At 38.8% G+C, this 13,993-nt stretch overlaps 1 protein-coding gene across 1 annotated transcript in view; it reads right to left on the reverse strand.

Annotated features, from left to right (window-relative positions):
* LOC138083517 (glycerophosphodiester phosphodiesterase domain-containing protein 4-like) overlaps nt 1–13,993 on the reverse strand; it is a 130,532-nt gene that overhangs the window by 42,835 nt on the left and 73,704 nt on the right. The window contains 2 exon segments of the mRNA XM_068977377.1: nt 502–615; nt 617–724. Of these exon segments, the coding sequence (XP_068833478.1) occupies nt 502–615; nt 617–724 (222 nt within the window).

Below are 13,993 nucleotides of genomic sequence, written 5' to 3' on the forward strand. Positions count from 1 at the left end.
TTATGAAGTTGCCTGAAAAATAGCAGAAGATAAGGCTTCCCAGGTGGCACAATGGTAAATAATCCACCTGCCAGTGCAGGAGTTGCAAGAGACATGGGTTTGATCTCTGGGCTGGAAAGAATCCTTGGAGTAGGAAATGGCAACCCACTCTAGTACATGGACAGAGGAACCAGGCAAGTTATACTCCATAGGGTTGCAGATAATCGGACACAATTGAGCACACACCTTTACCTTATTTTAAGTGAAACAGAACAGTGAATACATTGTTCAATAAACTTCTTGGTGAAAATGAAAAATGTCTCTTTTATTTTTACTTAAAAACCGAAGGAATTTTTGGCCAACCCCATAGCTATATAAGCAGCCAATTCCACTTCTCTAGGGAGTAGAATTGTTTAAGCATTCCAGGGAAGATCTACAAGGTTCATCAGGTTCAAAATGCTATGCTCCTGAAACAAGTTACCCACTTCTCAACCTCTAGTGTGAATATTGAGATAGACATACCAGATGTTGCTCAATCTTAGAGTCAAGGATCACGCTTACTACAAGGCGGATATATGATGATCTGGAAGGATGTGACTGTGGAGGAGCATTAAGAGCAAATATAACCAACTTTTTTTTCCTTCTGTGCAAGTTCCAATAACTCAGATAGTTTGGGAATCTTCTGATTTCTTGCTCTTTCCTTATCAGCCTCTGATAAGGGTTTCATACAAAAAAATGGTTTGATCTAAAAATAAGTACATCAGAGAAAACACTGGCTCCTATCAAAAGTATTTTCCAATTCTCATGCTTTTAGCCCCACACCCCGCCCTATCTCTGTGCTGATCCATTACCATTCAACCCACCAGGTTTTCTGAAATACTGATCCTGAGACGAGAGTTGCCAAGAAGAGAAATAAAATATAATCTCCATAGCTAGTAATGGTATTTGCAATGATTTATTCTAGAACATAAAGGAAATATAATAATGTGGAATTAAAAAGACCATGTGGCCAGCAAAATGAACCTCCATTAAGCACATCAAAGGCCGGTCTGCATTCAAAAGAAGTGATGGTGTGTACGGTGGGATTCTAAGGGAATTCTTTATTATGAGGTCCTTCTAGAAAACCAAATGAATAATTCTGCAAGTATTGCTCCCAATTAGACCAACTGAAGGCAGCAATCAACAAGCCTGTCACAATATGTTTATTTAAAAACAGAAATGCAACGAGTCAAAATGGTCATCTGAGGAGGCCTTACAAATAGCTGAGAAAAGAAGAGAAGTGAAAGGCAAAAGAGAAAATGAAAGATATATCCATCTGAATTCAGCATTCCAAAAAATAGCAAGGATAGATATGAAAGTCTTAAGTGAACAATGCAAAGAAATAGAGGAAAACAACAGAATGGGAAAGACTAGTGATCTCTTCAAGAAAAGTAGAGATACTGAGGAAACATTTCACACTAAGATGGGCACAGTAAAGAACAGAAATGAAGTGGACCTAACAGAAGCAGAAGACACTAAGAAGGGGTGGCAAGAATACTCAGAAGAACTGTACAAAAAAGGGCTTCATGACCCAGATAACCACGATGGTGTGGTCACTCACCTGGGCCAGATATTCTGGAGTGTGAAGTCAAGTAGGCGTTAGGAAGCATTACTGCAAACCAAGCTAATGGAGGTGATGGAATTCCAGCTGAGCTACTTCAAATTCTAAAAGATGATGCTGTTAAAGTGCTGCACTCAACATGCCAGCAAATTTGGAAAAGTCAGCCGTGGCCACAAGACTGGAAAAGGTCAGTTTTTATTCTAATCCCAAAAAGGGCAAAGCCAAAGAATGTTCAAACTACTACACAATTGCACTCATTTCACATGCTAGCAAGTTAAAGCTCAAAATTCTCCAAGCGAGGCTTCAACAGTACATGAACCAACTTACAGTCTGGGTTTAGAAAAGGCAGGGGCAGATTCATGCTGATATTTGGCAGAAAACAACAAAATTCTGTAAAGCAATTATACTTCAATTAAAATAAATAAATTAACTTTAAACAAAAGAAAACACAGAGGAACCGTAGATCAAATTGCCAACATCCACTAGATCATAGAAAAGCAACAGAATTCCAGAAAACCATCTACTTCTGCTTCATTTGACTGTGTGGATCACAACACACTGTGGAAAATTCTTAAAGAGATGGGAATACCAGACCACCTTACCTGCCTTCTGAGAAACCTGTATGCAGGTCAAGAAGCAACGTTTAGAACTGGCCATGGAACAACAGACTGGTTCCAAATTGGGAAAAGAGTACATCAAGGCTGTATATTGTCACCCTGCTTATTTAATTGATATATAGAGTATAACATGCAAAATGTCAGGCTGGACAAATCACAAGCTGGAATCAAGATTGCCAGGAGAAATATCAACAGCCTCAGATACGCACATGATCCCACCCAATGGCAGAAAGCAAAAAGGAATTAAAGAGCCTCCTGATGAAGGTGAAAGAGGAGAATGAAAAAGCTGGCTTAAAACTCAACATTCAAAAAACTAAGATCATGGCATCTGGTCCCATCACTTCATGGCAAATAGATGGGGAAACAGTGAGAGACTATTTTCTTGGGCTTCAAAACCACTGCTGATGGTGACTGCAACCATTAGATTAAAATTTTCTTTGGAAGAAAAGCCATGACAAACTTATACAGAGTATTCAAAAACAGAGACATCACTTTGGCAACAAAGGTCCATCTAGTGAAAGCTATGGTTTTTCCAGTAGTCATGGATGCCAGAGTTGGATCATAAAGAAAGCTGAGAGCCGAAGAACTGATGCTTTCAAACTGTGCAGCTGGAAAAGACTCTTGAGAGTCCCTTGGACTGCAAGGAGATCAAACCAGTCAATCTTAAAAGAAATCAACCCTGAACACTCACTAGAAGAACCGATGCTGACATTGAAGATACAATACTTTGGCCACTGGATGCAAAGAGCTGACTCACTGGAATAGACCCAAATGCTGGAAAAATTAAGAACAGGAGAAGGGAATGACAGAGGATGAGATGGTTGGATGGCATCATAGGTCAATGGACATGAGACTGAAACAACTCCGGGAGACGGTGAAGGACAGGGAAGCTTGGTGTGCTGCAGTCCATGGAGTTAGAAAGATTCAGACATGAATGAACAACTGAGCAGCAATTCTATAACATAGAACCTTCTGTATTTGCACTGAAGGGTATTCTTATTCTTCTCTAGACCTCCCTTTTCAAACTTTTTTTTAAACTTAAGGTAATAAAATTCATATTTTCTTTCATTGGTTACCCACATTTTCTCTGTTTTAGTTATCTGTAGTGAAAAAAAGAAGATTTTAGCTTCAGACTAAATTGGATTCAATTTCCACTCTATCACTTATTTGCCTTCCTTGTTGTGTGTGTGTGTGTGTGTGCACACACGTGTGTGTGTGCACGCACAACGCGCCCTCTGTCATGTTCAACTCTTTGCAGCCCCATGGAATGTAGCCCAATCTGCCTGGCTCCTCTGTTGACAGGATTTTCCTGGAAAAAATGCTGGAGTGAATTGCCATTTCCTTCTCCAAGGGATCTTCCTTGCCATATTCAACTGTTAAAATCCTTTCCTCTATTTGTAAAGTTTAGCTCAAATGATACCTCCTTCACGAAGACTTCCTCAAATATTTCTAAACTAAAGACAGCTTGATGGCATTCAACTCCAATGGTTCATTTTTAAACCTCTTTAATACTGCTCTTTATTCTTGTTTGTATAGGTCTTACACCAAATTCAAATTCTGGCTTCATACGCTCTTGCTTTGTAACCTTGATAAAATCACTTATATTCTCAAAGTCTCTATTATCCAAACTATACAATGTGGAGGAATAATCTACATATTTCTCAGGGTTATTTTGTTTATTGAATATGATAAAATATTTTCTAGGTCTAGGAGAATGTCTTGTACCCAGAATATTGTGCAATTCACAATAGTTCCCTCACCCTACTGCTTCTACTGACTGCAACTTTCTCAACTGTCACTTTTTTGTATATTACACAGCATTTCATCTTACACCTCAGTCCATATATATGTTGCCTATATTGAACTTAGTAGATGGCTACTTTTACCATCTTTGCCAATTTTAGATCACTTGTTGGTGAAGCTGGTGAGAGAAGGAATTTCTCTCGGAGGAATGGAACAGTAGCTGCCTCACATTTTCTCAAGACTAAAATATGCTCTCTCTGTCCCCACACAATTTTTTTCTTCACACTTATTCCACTGTTTGTATTTGTTCCTATTCCGATTCATAAAAAACAGAAACCAAAAAGACCTGCAGTGACCTCAAAATATCTACTCAACAGTCATCTTTGCTGAACTTCTGCACCTTCATCATCTTCCAGACCATAAATCTTTTCTCTTAAAAAGAACTCAAAACAGGAGGCCAACGTCTAAATCTACCAAGTTAACACACATCAAAGACTCATTGTTTAAGGCCTATTCCTTGATCTAGGAATAACACTTCTTATTTTTGCCTCAGGAAAAAAAAAATAATGCAGTCTTGGCCACACTAGTCATCTACTCATAGCCTGTACGATGAGACTTTGGAGGAAAGGTTTTAGCAGATCATCATACAACACCGAATGCTCTGACTAAAGTCCTTAGACAGGGGCCTCTTTCACAGAAGACAGACCAGTCTACGGAATTCACATATTCCATCACTGATGTGTAGCATCTGACCCCCAATTCTGAAAAGAAACACTAGATCGACTTAAGTTTTGAGCTTCATAATGGCAAACTGGTAGTACCAACTAAGCTCAAATGGGTATTTCTTCAAATCTTCCATGATATAACTCACCACAGTAGGGAGAAATTGATTACAGTATTATTCTTTTGACTGTGCAGGGTCTTTGTTGCCGTGTGTGGGCTTTCTCTAGCTGGGGCGAGTGGGGGCTGCTCTCTAGTTGCGCAGCACAGGCTTCTCATTGCAGTGGCTTCCATTGCTGCGGAGAATGGGATCTAGAGCATGCAGGCTTCCACAGTTATGGTACATGGGCTTATTTGCCATGCAGCATGTAAACTCTTCCCAGACAAGAGATTAAACCTGTGTCCCCTGGATTGGCTGGTGAATTCTTAACCAGTGGACCACCGGGCAAGTCTAAAGTCACTATAGTATTAAATAAAAATGGATGGGGTAGCTTTCTAAGACATCAGAAGATATGAGCAGTTCTTCCCTAATCTATAACCAACATAATCCTAGAAAAACTATGAAGGTCAGACATGAATTGGAACCTTGTGCCAAAGGATCCTTTGAGGATCTCCAAATAAATTTTATTCAATTTCTTCCCTCTGTGGGTTATGAATTTCTACCAGTAATTATGTGCTTATTTGGGTTAGTATATATTTGTGTTCTTTACCTAAGCCATTCCAACCTAGCTATTTAGTGAGAGGTGAAAACATTTTATTGGGAGTTTTACTTTAAATTAGGTAAAGCTTTGCTCCTTCCTAAAATAATTTCCTGTCCTTAAATACACAATACTCTTGAAAAGCGGGAAGAATGCATGACGTAAAAAACTGCAATTAGCCAAACTTCAGATGCTCTTGACATTCCATACCCTCAAAGACCACTCATTTTCTCTTTGACCTTGTGTTCTTTCCCATCAGGTAATCCTAGATTTGTTGTTGTTATTATTTAGTCTCTAAGTTGTGTTGACTCTTTGCGACCCCACGGACTGCAGGACACAAGGTTTCCCTGTCCTTCACTATCCAAAAAGCCTAGATTATCTTCTGTCAGCTAATCACTTGCAGGCCTACATTTCAGAAATATCTCTACACTAGCTATAATTTACCAAGGCTCTTTCAGGCAAATATTATAAGGGATTAGGCAATATGTCTCACTCCTATAGTTAACAGAATGGCTCTTTTCCTTGCCAACCACCTCATCAGTGAAATCTAGTGTATAGAAAACAACTCATAGAAAGACTGCCATTGAACATCACCGGAAAGGACCACATCGAATACTCTTAACTCAATAGAGCCATTAAAGCAGAAAGAATTGATCCCTGGATACACATTTCCCAACCAAAATCACAATACCCATCTGACAATTGGAAAGTGATACCCATTAGCAATGATAAACCCAGGTTTCCCAGAGAACCACAGAAGTCAACAGTTCAGTTCAGTTGATCAGTCGTGTCTGAATCTTTGCAACCCCATGGACTGCAGCACACTAGGCTTCCCTGTCCATCACCAACTCCCGGAGCCTGCTCCAACTCATGTCCATTGAGTCGGTGATGGAGTCCAGCCATCTCATCCTCTGTCCTCCCCTTCTCCTCCTGCCTTCAATCTTTCCCAGCATCAGGCTCTTTTCCAGTGAGTCGGTTCTTCAGATCAGGTGGCCAAAGTATTGGAGCTTCAGCTTCAGCATCAGTCCTTCCAATGAATATTCAGGGTTGATTTCCTTTACAATTGACTGGTTTGATCTCCTTGCAGTCCAAGGGATTCTCAAGAGTCTTCTCCAACACCACAGTTCAAAAGCATCTATTCTTCAGAATTAAGCTTTCTTTATGGTTCAACTCTCACACCCATATATGACTGCTGGAAAAAGCATAGCTTTGACCAGACAGACTTCTGTCAATAAAGTAATGTTTCTGCTTTTTAATATACTGCCTGCTGTTTTTTAATATGCAACATATGCTGCCTATGCTGCCTGGTTGGTTATAGCTTTTCTTCAAAGGATCAAGCATCTTTTAACTTCATGGCTGCAGGCACCATCTGCAGTGATTTTGGAGCCCCCCAAAATAGTCTGTCACTGTTTCCATTGTTTCCCCATCATTTGCCGTGAAGTGATGGGACCAGATGCCGTGATCTTCGTTTTTTTTGAATGTAGAGTTTTAAGAGTTTTCACTCTTCTCTTTCACTTTAATCAAGAGGCTTCTCCATTCCTCTTTGCTTTCTGCTCTAAGGGTGGTGTCATCTGCATATCTGAGGTTATTTGTATTTCTTCCAGCAGTCTTGATTCCAGCTTGTGCCTCATCCAGCCTAGCATTTTGCATGATGTACTCTGCATATAAGTTAAACAAGTAAGGTGACAACATACAGCCTTGATGTACTCCTTTCCCAATCTGGAACCAGTCCATTGTTTCATGTCCAGTTCTAACTGTTGTGTCTTGACCTGCATACAGATTTCTCAGGAGGCAAGTCAGGTGGTCTGGTATTTCCATCTCTTTATGAGTTTTCCAGTTTGTTGTGATCCACACAGTCAAAGGCTTTGGTGGAGTCAATAAAGCAGAAGTAGATGTTTTTTATGGAACTCTCTTGCTTGACATCTCCAATGGATGTTGGCAATTTGATCTCTGGTTTTTCTGCCTTTTCTAAATCCCACTTGAACATCTGGAAGTTCTCAGTTCACATACTGTTGAAGCCTTCCTTGGAGAATTTTGAGCATTACTTTGCTAGCGTGTGAGATGAGTGCAATTGTGTGGTAGTTTGACCATTCTTTGGCATTGCCTTTCTTTAAGACTGGAATAAAAACTGACCTTTTCCAGTCCTGTGGCCACTGCTGAGTTTTCCAGACTTGCTGGCAAATTGAATGCAGTACTTTAACAGCTTCGTGTAATAGCTAAATGAACAGAAGTCAACAGCCTTGACACAAGCAAACAGCTGCATGAAGTAGCACAGCTTTCATCAAAGAGCCTTGGGCAAAGATTCTCCTGTTAAACGCCAGACTCTCCTTTGAATACTTTCATTCCTCATCTTTCTGGCCATATTTTCTTTATTGATTTAAGCTTATATACTTTTAAAGAATTTGTTGAGGCTGCATGGGGGCTATTTTCTAGTTGCAGTGCACAAGCTTCTCATTGAGATGGCCTCACTTGTGTGGAGCATGGGCTTTAGGTCATGTGAGCTTTAGTAGTTACAGCACATGGGCTCAGTAATTGTGCCACATGGGTAGTTGCCCCACAGCATGAGGAATTTTTCCAGGCCAGGGATCAAACCCATTTCCTCTACATCAGCAGGTGGATTCTTAACCACTGGACCATCAGGGAAGTCCTAAGGTTATATACTTTTGATTTCACCTATCATATTTCTCTTACTAAAATTAATAATTTGCTTAACTCTAAGCTTTTCTACATAATCATCACTCTAACTGCAATTAAGTTTCTCCAAGATGTTACTAGCTTAGATAATTTGAAATTTTATTAATAATGATTATTTTTATGTATGTATTTAATGATTATTTAGTGATTATTTCATGTATCTAACAATTATTCATTTAGGTACTACACTCTTCATGTAATGCCTAAATGAAAAGAAACATCTCCGACCTAGAAGAAAATAAAATGTACTTTCGGTGTAATAGTTGAATGACTGTCATGACAATTCTCAAAGGAAACATACTCAAAGTTTACCAAAGTTGATAGTATTTTTCTTATATAACTCCTGTGTTCTTTAAATATGTGGCAGTCAGGCTTTTTGCTGGTAACACAGGGCAGGGTTATATAGTCTGTGGGCCTGTTAGACCTCGCCAACTGCAGGACTCTCCAAACCCTCAGTAAACCATATCTGCTTAATAAGCATATGAAGGAATAACATATTTCCTAGGAAACAGCCTTCTAAGGATATGGATCCCACCACCAGGAACTGAATAATCAGAGGTGATTTTAAAAATGTGTGTTTCACTTTGTTTGATGTGATAAATCACATAACCCAAGCCTTAGATGTACAACATAACAGTTTAAATTCCTTAGCCTGAGTGCTGCTGTGCTTAGTCACTTAGTACTTTCTGACTCTTTGTGACCCCATGGTGTGTAGCCTGCCAGGCTCCTCTGTCCATGGAGATTCCTCAGGGAAGAATACTGGAGTGGGTTGCCAAGCCCTCCTCCAGGGCCTCTTCCCAACCCAGGGATCAAACCCAGGTCTCCCGCATTGTAGACAGATTCTTTACCAGCTAAGCTACCAGGGAAGCCCTTAGCCTGAGTAATTATGAAAAATAGTGAAGCCCTGAACTTATTTTTGTTAACACCACTGCTAACACTTCATGTTGTACCAGATTAAAGATCAACTGTGGCTTGATTAGGGACGGGTTTATTAAATGCAGTCTATTGCCTTCATTTTGTGGCAATGGGTGCTACTTGCAATGCAGTGTTTCAGGATATTTAACTTAAAAGTGCCATTAACTGTACATTTTCAATGACACTGACAGAGAAGAAAGGAGTGTAAGATTTACTTACTAAGCCCTAAATACTAGATAATCATTCATTCAGCAGGCATACTCTGCATGCTCTTAAAACACAAATCCTGTTATCAAAATATTCAATTTAGTAAGGGAGATAAGACACAGAGACAAATAAAACATCAGTTTCATGACAGTTGTCACTGTAAATTATTTTGGGCTCTTAGAATTGGACTGTGGTAACAATAAGATGGTCTGATCTGGTATTCCCCTCTCTCTAAGAGCTTTCCACTGTTTGTCATGATCCACACGATAAAGGCTCCAGTGTAAGGGAGATCAACCCTGAATATTCACTGAAAGGACCGATGCTGAAGCTCCAGTTTTGGTCATCTGATGCAAACAAACAGATAACTTCTTAGAAAAGTCCCTGATGCTGGGAAAAACTGAAGGCCAGAAGAAGAAAAGGACCTCAGAGGATGAGATGGCTAGATGGATCCCTGATGCAATGAATATGAACTTGGGCAAACTCCAGGAGATGGTGAGGGACAGGGAGGCCTGGTGTGCTGCAGTCCATGGTGTTGCAAAGGGTCGGACATGACTGGGCAACAGGACAACAACAGTAAGATGCAATGTGCAAAAAACAGAAAGAAAGAAACAGCAAATGCACTATTTAATTTGACCACAGGATATATTAAAAATGAGAAAACTAAAGCTTAAAAAATAATCACAAGTACAATTTTCAACTAACAGGTAAACTGGAAGTGACATGTCCAGTCATTGAGCTCAACAGTGACTGAAAACTTTCAGCCATTATTACTTCAAATATTTCTTCTTTTTTTTTCCCTCATTCTTCTCCTTTTTTTTTTAATTACATATATGTTATATCTTTTGTAATTGTCCCACAATTTTTGGCTATTCTGACTTGCCCTTTTTGTTCACTTTCCTCTTTGCATTTCAGTTTAGGAAGTTTCTAAACATCTTCAACAGCACTGATTTCTTCCTAATCCTTGATGAGGATGAGCCCATCAGAGGCATTCTTCATTTTTATTAAATATTTTTGCTTTGGAAGCTTTTCATTCGATTCTTTCTTAGAGCTTCTGTTTACATCTCTCTGCTTACATTGCCTCTTTTCTTACATGCTGTCTACTTTCTTCATTAGAGCCCTTAATATAATAATCATGGTTATTTTATATATGCTGATATATCCAAAATCTGTACTGTATCTGAATCTGGAAGTGATACTTGCTTTGTCTCTTCATACTGTGCTTATTCTTATTCTTTAGAATATTTTAGAATTTTTTGTTGGAAGCTGGACATGATGTAATGGATAAAAGAAACTGAGATAATCGTGCTCTTATGTGAATCTACTATGACCTGAACTATGATTAATGTTTGCTGTAGCTGTAGGTACCATAGGATACAGTTTCCTTGTTTTATTTTGTGTCCTACCCTATTTCTGTGGTTTTCTTAAGAACTCCTTCTTAAACACAGTCTGTGTTGCAGCTTTCAGTCATAATCCACTTTTGTTATACTGAAGCCCTGTTCATGTACTGGTAAGGTATTGCGGAAGGAAAGCATTCTATAATCTTATGATTAAATCTTAATTTCTTCAGTGGGTTTGAGTCTTCGAGCTATGCCTCAGAAGCATTTCTTAGCATTTTATCTCCACCCTTACATCAGACAAGAAAGCTAGAAGGAAATGGAGTTGGTTAATTGCCCTTCTGGTATGTTAAATAAGGTTCTGCTAAAGTAGTTCCCCTTGGAAGCACTTTGTAATGGAGAACATGATGTATTGACAAAAATAAGCAAATGGGACCTAATTGAACTTAAAAGCTTTTGCACATGAAAGGAAATTCTAAGCAAAGTGAAATGACAGTTCTCAGAATGGGAGAAAATAATAGCAAACAAAACAACTGACAAAGAATCAATCTCCAAAATAAACAAGCAGTTCATGCAGCTCACTACTAGAAAAACAAACAACCCAATCAAAAAGTGGGCAAAAGACCTAAACAGACATTTCTCCAGAGAAGACATACAGATGGCTAACAAACACATGAAAAGATGCTCAACATCACTCATTATTTTAGAAATGCAAATCAAAACCACAATGAGGTATCATCTCATGCAAGTCAGAATGGCCATCATCAAAATGTCTACAGACAATAAATGCTAGCAAGGGTATGGAGAAAAGGGAACCCTCTTAAACTGTTGGTAGGAATGCAAACTGATACAATCACTTGGAGAAGAGTATGGAGATTCCTTAAAACCTAGGAATAAAACTACCATAGGACCCAGCAATCCCACTACTGGGCATATACCCTGAGGAAACCATACCCTTGTGTTTAATGCAGCACTATTTACAACAGCTAGGACATGGAAGCAACCTAGATGTCCGTCAGCAGGTAATGGGTAAGGAAGTTATGGTGCATGGGTGCTGAGTCGCTTCAGTCATATCCATCTCTGTGCAAGACTATGAACTGCAGCTTGCCAGGCTCCTCTGTCCATGGAATTTTCCAGGCAAGAATGCTATAGTGGGTTGCCATTCTCTCCTCCAGGGGATCTTCCTGACCCAGGGATTGAACCTACACCTATTACATCTAACCTGCATTGGCAGGCGGGTTGTTTACCACTAGCAGCACCTGGGAAACACAAGGCAGCTGTGGTACATATGCACAATGGAATATTACTAAGTTATGAAAAAAAACACATTTGAGTCAGTTCTAATGAGGTGGATGAACCCTGAGCCTATTATACTGAGTCAAGTAAGTCAGAAAGAGAACAATAAATGTCATATACTAACACAAATATATGGAATCTAGAAAGATGGTACCAACATTCCTACATGTAGGACACCAAAGAAGGCACAGACATAAAGAACAGACTTTTGGACTCAGTGGGAGAACAAGAGAGTGGGATGATTTGAAGGAATACCATTGAAACATACACTACCATATGCAAACAGATAGTCAGTGGGAGTTGATGTATAACATGGGGTACACAAAGCTGGTGCTCTGTGACAAGCTGGAGAGCTGGGGTGGGGAAGGAGGTGGGAGGGGGGTTCAGGATGGAAGGGACACATGTATCCCTATGTCTGATTCATACTGATGTATGGCAAAAAAAAAAATCATAATATTGTAAAGTAATTATTCCGCAATTAAAAAAAAAATTTTTTTTAAGAGCTACTTTATCCTCCTCCAGCCCAAAACAGGAGAGGGTTTTTTGTTTGTTTTTCATCACTCTTAACTACAAGAACCTGATGGAGCTCCTAGAAGGAAAAGCCATGAAAGTATGGGGGCCTCTATATAATTAGGCCTGCAAGAGTTTTCAAGTCTCAAGACAGTCCACAGTCAGCCTCCAGTAATTATTCAAAATGACCTCCTAGGTGAACTACTTGTACCTGCTGCTGGCTCCAGTGGCTTCTACTTCTGGAAACTTGATTTTGCTTGTGATTCTCTACTCATCTGTCTCTCCAGATTTCAGATGGCTGATTTGCCTTGTGACTTCATTTCTCAGACAGGTCTAAGAGTCATTTATTTTCAAGTTGGCTTTTTTCTCTTGTTTTAAGGATAGGATTGACAACTTCCAAGCTCTTTGTATGTCAAAGTGGAAACCAGAAGTCCTCTCTGACCAGATTAAGGTTTTGGGGGTTTGTTTTTCCTGTAAATATTGACCTTGTATTCATGTCCAAACTAAACTCAGTTCTTAGATATTGCTATAGATTCCCAGGGATATTATACAATCAGGTCCTCTGCAAACAGAAATAGTTTTATTTCTTCCTTTCCAACAGCTATGCCTATTTACTCCCTATTGTACTGGTGATGACTCAATATAATGTTGAATTGATTGCTAAGATAACCTCTGTTTTTCCAAGTCTTACGGAAAATGAATTAATCCAGTCTTTCACCATTAGTATAATGACAGCTATAAGTATACAATAGATTACCTCTAGCAAGTTAAAAAAGTTTCTATTTTTAATATACACAGGTTTTTTTTTTTTAAGAGCAGAGTTGAATTTTATCAAATGGTCTTTCTGCATGTATTGAGATTATATGACTTTCTTCTTTGTGTATATTAACATGATAAAAAATTATTCATTTTTAAACTGTAAACACCAACCTTGCATTGTCATGGAAAAAAATACCTTTGATCAATATATCTTCTGCTCTTTACATATTGTTGGAATTTTTGAGGATATTTCAATGTATACTCATGAGGGGTATCAGTCTTTAGATTTCTTAAAATGCCTTTTTATATATTTGTTATCAGAGAAATACTGGGCTTATCTAATTTACACAGGGAATTATCCTCTCTTGTTGGATTTTCTAGAAGATATTTATGGAATCAATATAATATTTTTTTTCTTCTACACATGGTAGAATTCACCAGTGAGCACAAGTGCACCTGGAATTTTCTGTTGGAAATTTTTACACTACAAACTCAGTTTCTTTAATAGATATATAACACTGTTTAGGTTATATATTTCTTATTGAGTTATTCAAAAGATAAAAATTTGTATTTTAAGGCAGGAAAAGAAAATTTAAGGATAAAGTGCTCTTTCCTGGGCCTGCTTCCCCCCACCCCACTCCTTTAACATACAGTGTGCCTCTGCCTTGTACATCAACCAGATCCCTCAAAGGTGGGAATGCCTGCTCAGCTGTAAAGATATTTTGCTTTTCTTCTGATGTTACCAATGTAACTTCTTAGAAGACTTGTTTTCTTTCTCAACTCTGTAAGAGTTCACAGTGACTTGCTACTCACTTTATATGTGCTTATGTGGACTATTTATCTTTGTGGAATTTACGTAATATGTCAGCATGTCATTTTGATGTGTGATCATCTGTCTCATAAACATATATGATTGTCTCT

This window comes from Capricornis sumatraensis, chromosome 8, assembly GCF_032405125.1.
Source record: "Capricornis sumatraensis isolate serow.1 chromosome 8, serow.2, whole genome shotgun sequence".
Lineage (NCBI taxonomy): Eukaryota > Metazoa > Chordata > Mammalia > Artiodactyla > Bovidae > Capricornis > Capricornis sumatraensis.